Source organism: Pagrus pagrus, assembly GCF_965226575.1.
Source record: "Pagrus pagrus genome assembly, chromosome: 9".
Taxonomy (NCBI): domain Eukaryota; kingdom Metazoa; phylum Chordata; class Actinopteri; order Spariformes; family Sparidae; genus Pagrus; species Pagrus pagrus.
The window spans coordinates 9458965-9471685 of record NC_140193.1 but is presented as its reverse complement, the minus strand read 5'-3'; the positions used below and the strand labels follow the sequence as shown (position 1 = coordinate 9471685).

At 42.9% G+C, this 12721-nt stretch overlaps 1 protein-coding gene across 4 annotated transcripts in view; it reads right to left on the bottom strand.

Annotated features, from left to right (window-relative positions):
• Positions 1 to 10654, bottom strand: part of lrp1bb (low density lipoprotein receptor-related protein 1Bb) — a 285606-nt gene extending 274952 nt beyond the window's left edge. For 3 of the 4 annotated variants that reach the window (XM_084361717.1, XM_084361720.1, XM_084361718.1), the window contains exon 1: positions 10282 to 10654. In XM_084361717.1, coding sequence (XP_084217843.1) covers positions 10282 to 10372 — 91 coding nt within the window. In that variant the 5' untranslated portion in view covers positions 10373 to 10654. The remainder of the gene's footprint in view (positions 1 to 10281) is intronic. The other variant, XM_084361719.1, reaches the window with a different exon arrangement.
• Positions 10655 to 12721: the final 2067 nt, after the last annotated feature.

Sequence of the window (12721 nt, the reverse complement as noted above, 5' to 3'; positions counted from 1 at the left end):
GGTGGGGACCAGAGATCAATAGCAGCTCGGAAGCATGTTAGGGAATCATACTGAATCAGATTGATGACAGCTGGTGGTGATGTACTTGGCAATCTAATTTTAACACAAAGTAACTCAGTGATAGTGCTGCCACAAGACTGAACTCAATCCTCGTGGGCCAACAGTATCACAGCTGTTGAGAGTGAATTGTGAGCCTGCTGCAGGTGTAAGTAGGGGCAGCAGTGCGGTTATATCTTCGATTTTCAATTCATGCACTATGGCACGAAAGTGCATTAAATTATTCATCTTTAGTGGCCATCTCACAAATATTTTAGGCCCAAAAACCTCTTTTAGTGCACTGCCGGACTTGGACATAGATTGGCTCTTCAAAACTGATTTTGAAAGAATCAGACTGGTTGAAATTCTCGGTGCAGCCCAGAAATTCAGAGCAGTTGACAAAAAAGTGACTGCACATTTGAGGATAGCCACTCGTTGCTTTGCACACAGGCATGAAAACGATGCCAGTAATTTCCCCTTTCTATCTTCTCATCTAACTGGACCGGACTGTCAGGGAGCTGTGCCAGGGACAACAGCCACAACACAGACAGGGCGCAGACGTTCATTTCAGAACAGCTTATTTTGCTCATGTGCATGTGTTGTTGTTGTTGTTGTCTGTGTCTGCACATTTGCAGCCTGTGTGAGAGAAAGTTTTTACTTGGTATCTTGGTAACTGAGAAACCCTTACAGCTGTGTGCCTTATGTAAATACTATAAACAGCCTTGCATCTCCACTAAAGATCATCTCAGTCCGTGTATTCATCTTCTGGTTAATGGCTGAAATATACTGCAGCTCTTTAAAGGCAATGGCTTGTGAGAATGACTGAAAAACAAATCAGGCAAAAAAAATAAAATATCTTCACTTCTGTGTTAAGCTGTTCCTGCATAACGTTTTAATGTTTAAATCCATACGGTAAAAATTATGGATTATTACAGAGTTGTGCATTAAAATGAAACACATCAATGGCTCAATATTCCTTAATTGCTTAAGTGCACCAATTTCTCTTTTTAAAAAAGGACGCAGCGCGGCATCACCAACGGGCCTTAGGTTTGTCTGCTGAATGAAGCTTGTTGGGGGATGGATGAATCCCTCCCCTGTTCTGGTTTTCTGGGCCAAGTCTGCATGATGGGGCCCTGAGCCCTCGGTCTGTGCCAGGTGGCAGCTGGGAGAGAGAGTCCCCAGCCAGGCTTCAGCAGCCCTCACTCTGGTCCTCTGGCCACCATCGTTGTCACTCGGGGCTCGACACCAGCACTTCTGACCTACACGTTGGTCATGGTCAGCCTGCATAACCAGTTTGTCTTTGTCCACAGTTTGGTCACCCAATAATTCACCATTTTAAAACTATTGTAGACAATAAGGCTGTCAAAAATATACTTGCTATTAGCCATGCGTTTCAAACAATACAATATCCACATTTAATAGTAGTGAAAGTACTGAAGCTATGAGAAGAAACAGGTCTACAGTCAGATTTTAATCTGAAGGCTGCACAGAAGTGTGTTCACTGACTTTTTCTGGGGCAGTACTGTGTGCAGGTTTTTAATTAAAAAAAAGAAAACAAATATCATATTTTGTGTGCCCAGAATTTTTTGTCCTTGGCTTTGAAAGAGGTATCCAGTATCAGGTTTTTTATACTAGTATTATATCAAAGTTAGGGATCAACCAATTATCGGCTAGGCCAATTATCAAGGCCGATATCCAGCATTTTTACAATATCCGGTCTTTGTGATTTCTCTGTCAGATTGCTGATAAAATTAACTAATTTACAAATGTGCTAATTTGGCTCTGATGCTGCATTATCTCACAAAATGTCTCATCCACATTAATATCTGATTGGTTATATGTCGCAATTAACCACCTGTAAACACTGAATAATATGAATCGGCAAAGTGACTTTTAACTACATTTATCAAATAAATGCCGCGGACGTATAAAGAAGCAGAAAATGTCAATACTCACGCACCTCAAAATTGTACTTAAAGGGGCGCTATGTAGTTTTGGATAAAAAAATTAAACTCAGAATTTTAATATTTAATGTATATGTATATATTTAATGTATATATTAATATTAATGAGGTAATAATACAAACTCAGACATATATATTTTTTCCATAACTGTTCTCAGAGGAGAATAAAGTCCCCAGAACACTGTCTGAAGCTAGAAAGGTGGCAGGGTCCGCCAGATATAAACAAATTCTTTATTTCTAACGGCCGGTATCAGTATCAGCCCTGAAAAGCCATATCAGTCGATCCATATTCAAGGTTTTAAACTCTTACGAGGCAAGATTCTTTTTCCTCTGCTAAACTTCAATGAGATGAAAACGGTAAATCAAAAAAATAGTGCTTCAACACAGCAGAGCATCCATCTCTGATATTTTCACCTAAATTAAATCCTGCTATGTCTGGTCTCGACACAAGCAGGAAACGCTCTCTGCCCACACGAAGTGATGAATCAAATCTTAAAGTATTAATCAGCGAGATGCTTGTTGTTGGGGCTGGGCCATAGACTCGGCTCACACATGCTCGTACATTAACCAGAGAATCTCCATATTGCCAGTTTAATATTTGGACTTGAGTGTGCCAAGAACTTTAATGGCTTCTACTTCAAACAACAATGAGCAAACTCTCGGTGTGGGGTGAATTGCTCCCACCGAAGACGGCTGCCTCTTCACCACCTCACATGTAGAAAAGAAAAGGCCTCGAACACTTTTTAATTTAACAGCATGATTCATCGTGTTAACTTTGACAGCTCATAACGCTAATATAGCTTCTGTGTCTGCGTCTGTGTCATCCTGTCAGTCTGGAAACTCCGATGAAGTAGAAAACAATAGAAAAACACCTCCGCGAAAACGATTTAGGTCAGCCAACTGCATGCCAACCACTCAGCTAATCAATCAGAGGAGCTCTGTCCTTCTTGCAAAGATAGACAACAGATGCCAGTGATTAAAAAACAGACTTGCATGAGGTTAACCCATAAAATACTGAAGTTATGCTCCAGCTCCCTCTCTCTCTCTCTATATATATATATATATTTGAACAGTGCTATACACCAACTATTCCCATGGTAACACAACCTCTGCAGGAGAGGTCCCTGCAACCTTACAATTGAATTCAAGTGAATGTTTGAGGCGTACTCCACAGTGGATACTTTACTAACTGGTCGAAAGCTAATAAACAAATCACAGGCTACAGCTGCAGTTCCTCTGGGCCCGCCTCGACAGAATGGAGGAACTAATAAAGAACAGTTATTTGATAAAATGTCAGAAAATGGTGAGAAATGTCAATCAGTGTCACTCAGAGCCCAAGATAATGTCCTCAAATGTCATGTTTTGTCCACAATGTCCAAAGATATTCAGTTTACTGTCATGTAGGAGTAAAGAAACCAGAAATTGTTCACATTAAAGATGCTGGAATCAGAAAATCAGAGGTTTTTTTTTTGTTTTCTTTAAAAAATTACTCAAACCAATTCATTGATTCTCAAAGTGGTTGGCAATTAATTTAATAGTCGCAGTTCTAGGTGAGAGCAAAAGCGATCCACAAGAATCAGCTGCTGCCGCATTGACTTTGACACATGCTGAGCACACAACGTAATGCAGGAAGCATCTCCTCAGGGTGCTACCTCCATCCACCTAACAGGTCACCCTTTCAAACTGGCAGACAGACTCTTAGCCTGAGATGCAGACACTTTCCCCCTTTTGAGACCCTTCCAGAAAGGTTTTTTTCCCAACTCACGTATCACTTCTCAGAACCCAGCAGCATACCAACTTTAACCTTTACTATCCAGGCAGTCCATAGTAATTCTCACTACACCACTGCGCATAGAAGATATACAGGCAGAAATTTAAGCCAATCGCCCAAAAATAATGTTGGAAAAAGTATGTTTCTGTAAGCCCACAGGTAAGTTTAAACTTTAAGTTTCTTTATCTTGCAACTTTAGGTTCAATTTTCAATTGTTCTCTTGTCAGAATGCAGGGTTTAGGCACAGAACCACTTGGTTAAGGTTAGGAGAAAATAATGTCTTGGCTTAAAATACCTTTTTTGGTAACCACAAACACAGCTGGAGATGTCTCGAGGCCTCGTTAAAAACGCCCCATTTTGTCGCCACAAACAAAGCTGGCAACTGTCCCAATGTTTCCTTAAAAATATCCAGTGGTGTCACGCTTACAAATGTTGAAACCCAGACTTGAACCCCGGTCACTGGCTTGGCAGCCTTGTCCCCTCTAACTCCACCATTGTTCCCTCCACCATCAGATATGAAAGTCAGATAATAAACATGTAATGTGAAGGTGATGCGATTTGTAGCCATGTTAGCACAGTACGTAGCCTATGACAGCCTAAGCAGTGGGGCATGATACAAGTACAGTATGGATGTGAGAATCTGGACCTGTCTTTTGGTGTTGCTCTTGAGAAAATGCATGTCGCCACTAAAGATGATATCTGATGTTCGCCCCTGAGTACAAGACTATTTCATAAGTTGTTCTGTTGAATTTTTGTTTGAGCAGATGGTCCTGCTTGTGCATATGCATGGGTTTTTCCCTTTTGACAAGGCACATTACATCACCCTTACATTTCTTTTTATGACGCCTTCTATCTTATCCATCACCCGCTAATGACCTCATACTCAACCTGACTGGAGAGAGAGAGAACGGTTTATCCCACCACTGCCCTTATGAGCCCCATTTTCATTAGCATATTTGGCAATAAAACAGTTATGCTTTCCTCCATTAATAATTTATCCACACTTCTTTATCAAGAAGCCATTTCAGTACACGGCACAGCCCAGCTTTTAGATTATTCCCCTGCAAGATGGGGCTCCTCTGAAGAAAGACTTATTGATTCGTTACTCACATTTTTTGATTATGCTACATTTCAGGAAAATCTAATATGAAACGTCAAGCACGCCACATAATTAAGTCTGCCCAGAATAGCAACACAAACATATCATGTGGGTCAAACATGTAGCTCCTCCATCCATCGGTAATCAATTCCACAAGTCAATTTACAGCCAATGGCTTTTGCAAGGCGAGCCAATCCATTACTGATTCAATTGTAACCCATTAAGGCTGTGAGAGGTGATATTAAAGGTGACGCAATCAAAATCCGATGGCTTCATTCAATAACTTTGTTCTCCAGGAGTCGGCCCGGCCCCACCATCAAACTGTACAGCGTAATGAGACTTGTGTGGGCTGGTTCACTGCTGCCTCTTGTAGCTTGAGGCCATACTTCACCTCTGCCCTGAGATAGATGTAAGAGCTCAATGACAGCAACACTTAGCTGACATCACCGGATAGATGTGTCAGCTGTTTTAATGTCTTTTCATAGCTCGTAAAAGACTGAATGCAATCCTGCAAAAATGCTGTCTAAGCACTTCGCTCAGATAAACCCTAGAAAACCAGTAATGATGTTTGAAGTACTTTTGGGGGAAAGAAAACTAAACATTGAGGTTCTGTAGAAGTGCATAATCTGCTAATGTACCAACCGAAGCTGACCTTCTCAGCATGTTACCAGCTGACAGGCTGTTCTGACGACTCGTCTGGTTTTCCAGCCAAAACAAACTTGTGAAGCAATAGTCAATAAAAAGCACCTGAAGTGCAGAGCACGGGACTTGAATGCCAATAACAACACCAGCCAGTGCCCGCTCCACAAGTTTCCAGCCGCTGACTTCCACTTGCACAAGGAGAAACACATTGCTGACTGCTGCATCACCTCCTCTCTTCAGACCACCCCGTCCCTTCATCCCCGTCCCCTGCCTTCACTTTATTTACTCGTTCCAAACCGGCTTCGACTGGAAACCACATGTGGTTTCTCCCATCACCGGGTGAAGACAGACTAGCCGGCCACGTTCCGTCCTGAGGATCACTTATTGCTGAGGTGAACACTTTTGAACAGGATGCGGACCGAAAATCGAGCTACAAAGGAGGCCTCGCAGCTGGAGGGCTCATTCTGTGTTAATGCCTTCCAGAAAAAAGACGTAAAGCAGCTATGAAAACAGAATCCGGTCCGGCCTTTGAAGGTCAACCTTTAGTCACTGCCCTGCTGTTCTGATCATATAACACCAACCGAGTGTTATAGAAAGGCCTCAGGGCTGTCACAAACAGTATGAATATTTGGTTTTGTGTAGCTAAAGGCGGGCGATTTACATAATCTCCATTTTGTTGCAATTTATCATGTCCAACTGCAATTTACTAACCAATTTCCTGCTTGCAAGCCATCTATTAAATCAGTAAGGATACAATGGTGACATTAAGTAGAGTGAACATTTATTTAACTCAGCAGCACTAAGGAAGCAGAGTTATAGATAGTCATTGTGCACATGTCAGAGATTATTAATGCCCAAATCCCTGAATTGTTGCATGGTGCCCCGTGCCAAGAGTCTGGGTTTGATTAAAAAGTGATTCAATGGAATTAGGCCAATTTCAACTCTAAAAGTTAAGGAGTGAATATTTGATGCGATCGTGACACATGACAAAGAGCTTTAGCCAAAAGAAATTACCATTGCAACAGTCAAAATTAGGTTAGAAGTAGTCGTGTTGGTAGTTTTAGGGACAGTTTTTCCTTTCCTTGACGTGCCAAATACTTTCTTTACACACACACATCTTCTGCTAACACTCATAACATTAAGTGTACATACTTCCTAATTACATATATTTATCTGCTAAAGTTGTACACTGAAGACAATAAATGCTACAGCCTAAAGTTTATCCTGAGGCTCTCTTCTTCCTCTCCCAGGCGTTTTCCCAAGCAACTGGCTGAGTGTAAGTGGTACTCCAGTAGTGTTGCACTTCCATAAAAGTTAGAGGACTCACAAGAGACACAATTTCAAAGGACTGGTCAAAATCGAAGCAGCACAGACTTATATCTTGACTTCTAGGCCCTGGTATGGATCAAGTTCAAGTTCCAAAAGCACTGAATCCTACAATGCAGGGTATCTGAGAAATGTTAAGACTCAGACTCCAGCAGAGATGGTGACATCATGAGGCAAATTTTTTTCAGACTTTATAGAGAGCCACTGAAGGCATTACACAACTGCTGTTTACAGGTTGGCTTACACTACATTAGTAGAGTGCCCCGTCTTTTAGGTCTTTTGGATATGAGAAGTCAACTTAGTCACCAGAATGAAATGTTGGTTTGCAGGGACGTGCATTACCAACATTTATTCTGCTGATTGGGTTGTAAAAGCCAACTCAGCCTTTGTGCTTTGTGCGATTTATAAGTCAAAAGTATCGAAATATCGATTCCAGTACTGGCTGGGTTTACTTCGCTCTCTACTCCGACAGCGAGTTGACACATGCACCTCTATAGTGCCTACAGAGTCCCACCTCCTCCAGAAATAAATGAACTTAGATGCTGTTGTGCTGAACAAACAGTACACAAGCCTTGTTACTATCGAATATCAGTATTTTTTCGAGATATTGTATAGAAGTTGGAAATTCCAGTATCATGACAACCCTATTATGTACAACATTGTTCTCCGTATTACTCAGATTATTTGATCCTGAACACATTCTGTTTTGCTTAAGTCCGACTGTTGTGTGTCATTTGTAGAGCTGCAACTTTTAGTGAATTAATCAATAAGTTGATAAAAAGAAAAAGATACTGCCAAGTAGATGGATTGTGTCATTCAATTTTCAAGCAGAAATGTCAAACATTTGCTGCTGCCAGCTTCTTAAATGTGATCATTTGCTGCTTTTCATTGTCATTCATGATATTAAATGAAGAGTCTTTGGATTTTGTTCTATTAGTTGGACAATAGAAGCAATTTGAAGAGGTCACTTTGGGTTCTAGGAGAGCTTTTTTCAAATTTATTTGACATTTTAGAGAGTAGTGAATTCATTGTTTAAAAAACCCCCCCAGCAGATTAACTGATGATGAAATAACTGTTATGTGCAGCCCTCCTCATTCGTAGTATTGTCAGCTGATCCCAAATATGTACTTTTTTGACATTACCACACCATCCTTAACAGCTGGTAACTGATTTTGTTAACTTTCATGCTAATCACTGGTCAACAAACTGCACACAGACACTGTCTGACTCCTCCATCATCTTTACTTTGTGCTGGCCATTGCACACATGCACACACTAACACACACGGCCAATCACATGCACTCCTGCGATACTATCTCCCTATCTCACCTAATTAGCTCCTAAAGGCAGCCTTCCCTGCATTAGTGCGTGGACCTATCTGTGTCTTCCTCTGTACTATCATCTTTTTTAAATGGGGTATACATTTCAAACAACCTTGAGCTGTTTGTGCCGGGCGATGCTTATCTGGTGCTGAGGTCACCGACTGAGATCAAGAGTGTTTGGGATCTTTTATTTATTTATTTTTTAAAATTATAACAAGCAGGCAGCATCCCGGTGTGTCTAAAACTGTCAAGCCATGTCGTTCTGTCACATCAGCAGTGTGCTGCCGGCCAGGTCAGCCCCGCTCAATGTTAGATGGACACAAATGATAAGGAGTGGAACACAGTGGAGGCACTTGAATGAATGAGCTCTGGAAAGGCTTCAAATTCATGTAGAGGAAAAACCATGGGCTCACTACTTGGCATTCAACGCAACAACGCCGCCACAAAGCAAATTCATTTCTGACTAATTAGGCTAACAACCAGCTTTGGTGTTGGACGAAATAAGAAATACTATTATCATTACCGTCCATTTAGACACAACTACAAGAGCTTTCATTTATTCTGGATGTAGTGCGGAGGAGAAGGATGGAGTCTGCTTGCGGACAAAGACGCGGGTCCCAACTACACTTTCGGATCTGTGTGTGTGTGTGTGTGTGTGTGTGTGACTCTGAATGTGTCTCAGCTTAACTGTATTGTTGAAGCAGCCCAGGCGAGGCAATCCAAAGGCGTGTAGTTCTTCACTTTGATTCATGCCACACTAATAGAGCTCAGCGCTGCTGCAATGCTGACAAACACAAAAAAACTCCAACAGCCCTTTTAAAATTTCAGGTGGGTGTGTTCTCGTCTTTCACCCTCGCTCAGAGCGTCCTCGGGGGGTTCAGGAGCCAAATTCATCTTTTCATTTCATGCACACAGAGAGGTAAACAGTGTTTTTCTTGCCTACTGTGATCGCCCAGCAAAGTCTAAGTCGATGTTTCTCCACGCGGCGTTGGGGGGCGATTTGGTGAAATTTGGGACGGTCTCACAGCGAGCCAAGTCTCTCACTGATTGCTATGCTGGAGAGGGGAGAAGTGATGGAAAATGTGACCTCGAGGGCAGCGATAAACACCTTTTCTGTGCTTTTTTGGAAGAAAACCATGCACATGTCCAATGCCCGTTATTTAGAATGCATCTACTCAGGTGGGAACCCTGAATAATTGAAAGGCAGGACAAAAAAGTTGAGTTATAACTAACTTATCAAGCAAAAAATCAGATTTTCAGTGTGGTAATACTGAATTGTTCCTCCTGTGAGGATCTTAAAACTCAATGAGTAGCCCTTCAGGGAATGCAGTTGCTGAAGATACAGGCAACACAAACTGTAAATGTTCTTGAACTCTACTCTGCAAATCAAACAGCCTGATGGAGAGGTGAGTTCAGCCTCATCTTTACATCCACAGGGACCACCGCTGATGGCGAGGACAGCGCTCAGCACGGATGCAGACATGCTGTAATTTTGTGACAGACGGCTGTCACATTCAGACGTGCAACAGTCGAAACGCAGCTCAGGCACGAGTTTCCCTCACATCACCGTGGATGTACACTACGGTTGATCGTGCAGAACTAGTCCTATCAATTGCGTCTCCGTCTCCATCTCCATCCGATCATTCCCCGCATCCTCTCCTCCCGGCTGAGACACCAGGCTCCAGCTCGGGGAGACACGGCATACACTTTGGGCACGGGGATATTTTCACCTGCTGCACTGTAGGATAGCGCTGCAAAAAGAGCTCCGCTTAATGCGCAGGGCAAGTTCAACGTGTTAGTATGAAAGGTGGCACCGTCATTTGTGTGTGTTACCAGCTGGGACGCAGCACAATGCAACATTTTCCAACAAGAGAAAAAGATGCAGACTTCCAGCGTGGCACCCCAACACACTGGAGGGAAATGAATGAATGAATGACGAGCACATTTTTTTTTACATGATCAACTCTCCATCGTTCATGAATTGAAAGCAAAGGGGGTTTTTTAGATCCAGCATCTGCACAACATTTGGCACCGGTGACAACACTAGACTGCACTACGACGGCCTGTGGTGCCAAGTTTCACACGGACTGCGCATCCCCGACGGCCCGGGTTCTTCCTTACCTTTCTCCTCGTCCGACACTCTCGAGGGCTCGGCGCACGGAAATAATCCCGACAATAGGGCTAGGAAGGCGAGTAGAAACAACTCGGACATGTTTCCGGAGAGCGGGCTGTAGAGAGCCGCGGTGCTTCTCCTGGTCCTGCTCCTGGTCCGGGTCCACTCTCCCCCTCCACCACCACCCCGGTTGCCGAGCGCCGTTATTCGGTGAACCAGTGCGCAGAACAGTGCAGCGCTCCCCCCGCTCCGCGACACATGCACACCGCCGCTCCGTACAGCAAACAGACGCACCGGAGACCGCAGGGAGAGATGAGAGTCAGAGGGACGGAGGGAAGGAAGGCGGGGTGGGAGTGTAGGAGGATAAAGAATGAGTACGTTTCCTGGCTTTTCTCAATGATTAAATGCCGTCAAGGTGGCGCAGCTCGCCTGAAATTCATCATGTTGGTTGGCTGCACAGTCGGCGGAGTGGGTGTCAGAGGGGGGTCCTCAAAAAAAAAGGGAGAAAAAGTCAGAGGATGTAGGATGAGGTGTGAGTAATGTCAGCTCTACCTCTCTCTCTCTCTCTCTCTCTCTCTCTCTGTCTCTCTCTCTCACCAGCAGAGTTTAATAGTCTGTGTACTCCTACAAAAGCCTACATCCCACAGAATGAGCCTGTAGTGTATAACCTCATAGAGAGATCAGAGTACAGCCATGACTGCTGAGCTGTTGGACTTGTTAACAGTCACAGCCAAGGACACCCCAAACTGTCAACCACTGGACCACACAGAGAGCACTGCAGTCTGGAACAGCACAAATCTGAAAAAGCCCCCGGCTACATGAGTGAAATTCAAGACAGCTCTCCCAAATATTGTCCTGTGTGAGATGCTGGAGTCATTTTGGTGAGTTTTATTTTGCACCAGCAGCTCATGAGGGGTCAATTTGTCCCCTTATGTTTGATTAAAAACTCGGGAAACAGGTCGAGGTGCACTGCCAGACCTTTTGGGTAAAGCTTCCATCATCCGTGGAACAAGTGGTAGGCTACCGTCGTTCGCTTATGTCCTCGCAAGTGTGACCAGGTCTGACAGAGGCAAACAGAATGACAGAAACACAGCAAGGAAAATTCAGTTGAAAGCCCTCTTGCACAATGGACGTGTACCGCTGGGATAAAGACCCGTCGGTCAACCACTTTCACGCTGCTCTCTGAGAAACAACAAAGAGCAACAAAGAAACAAGATAATGGTGAAAACATGCGGCCCATTTTAATCTACTGTAAAGTTCAAATGGCTCACCAGAGTCTCAAAGGAACAACGATAACAAACATGGATTTAGAGTTCCCAACAGTCAAAAAATATTAAAGCAACATTACATAGAAATTGGCATTTTGTGTGATTTGGCGCCCCCCACAGTTTCTAAGTGCAACACCACTGTCACATATACAGCTCTGTAACAATTTGTCAGATATAATGTAGGTGATCACTACAAACAAAACTCATTACATTGTAACAATGTTATATGTTGAACACTTGTATGTAACACTGTGATCCTACCCTCTCACTGAAGTTGATAGAGACACCATTCACCCTGTTACAAGACACTGTGCCGTCAAAATGATTTTGAAGCTGTTTTAAGGTTAAAAAGTTACATAATGTAATGCTTGATTGCATAAGTTGAAATAGCTCACCGGAGTCTCAGAGGAACAAAGATTACATATTTGAATAAAGAGAGGGCTGTTGAACTCGAAACTCTCTTTTCTTCAGCAACATCCATGAGCTATTTTAAAGGATGCTTTCCTACCTAGAATGTGGTTTTCTTGCAATACCTTATTACAATAAGAGGTTCACTGTAGAGTTTTTGAACGCTATTGCTGTTAGTGTCTATTATGCCAGCATGAGTATTCATTTCTGTGCATTGCACTCTACTCCTTACATGCCTCTCATTTCACCTGTGTTATTCACTTCTCGTCATCTTTTGTGAAATTTCCAAGGCCATGAAAATGAAAATCTCCTGCACTGTCACAATGTTGTTCTATTTTAAAATAGCTGTATACTGTAGATTGCTCTGGATGGTTATAGTCAGCGTGGTACTGAGAGTGCTAGGCTCTTCTGGTACACCGTAGATGTTTTCTATTATTTTGTGTGGAAGAACTTTAGAAGAACAGGATGTCCAACTCTGTCCCTTCAATCTGTGCAGAAACTTCATAGTTGCGTGCAGTGCATACGCCACAGTCCAATTTTGCGTGCAGGTGTGATGCCAGTCCTTTACATTGAATCCTGTGGAGAGCAGATCTATAGTCAGGTGACCTTCGTCATCATGTTAAAGGTCCAGTTTGTAAGAAATTTAGTCAATGTAGACTTTTTCTTTCACAAGTGACATTAACGCCAGTCTCCTTTGTGAAAGTTGTGTTTGACTGACCCATTCGTCAACCCCATCCTTGACCCTGCTTTGACTTTCTTCACTCTTTATACT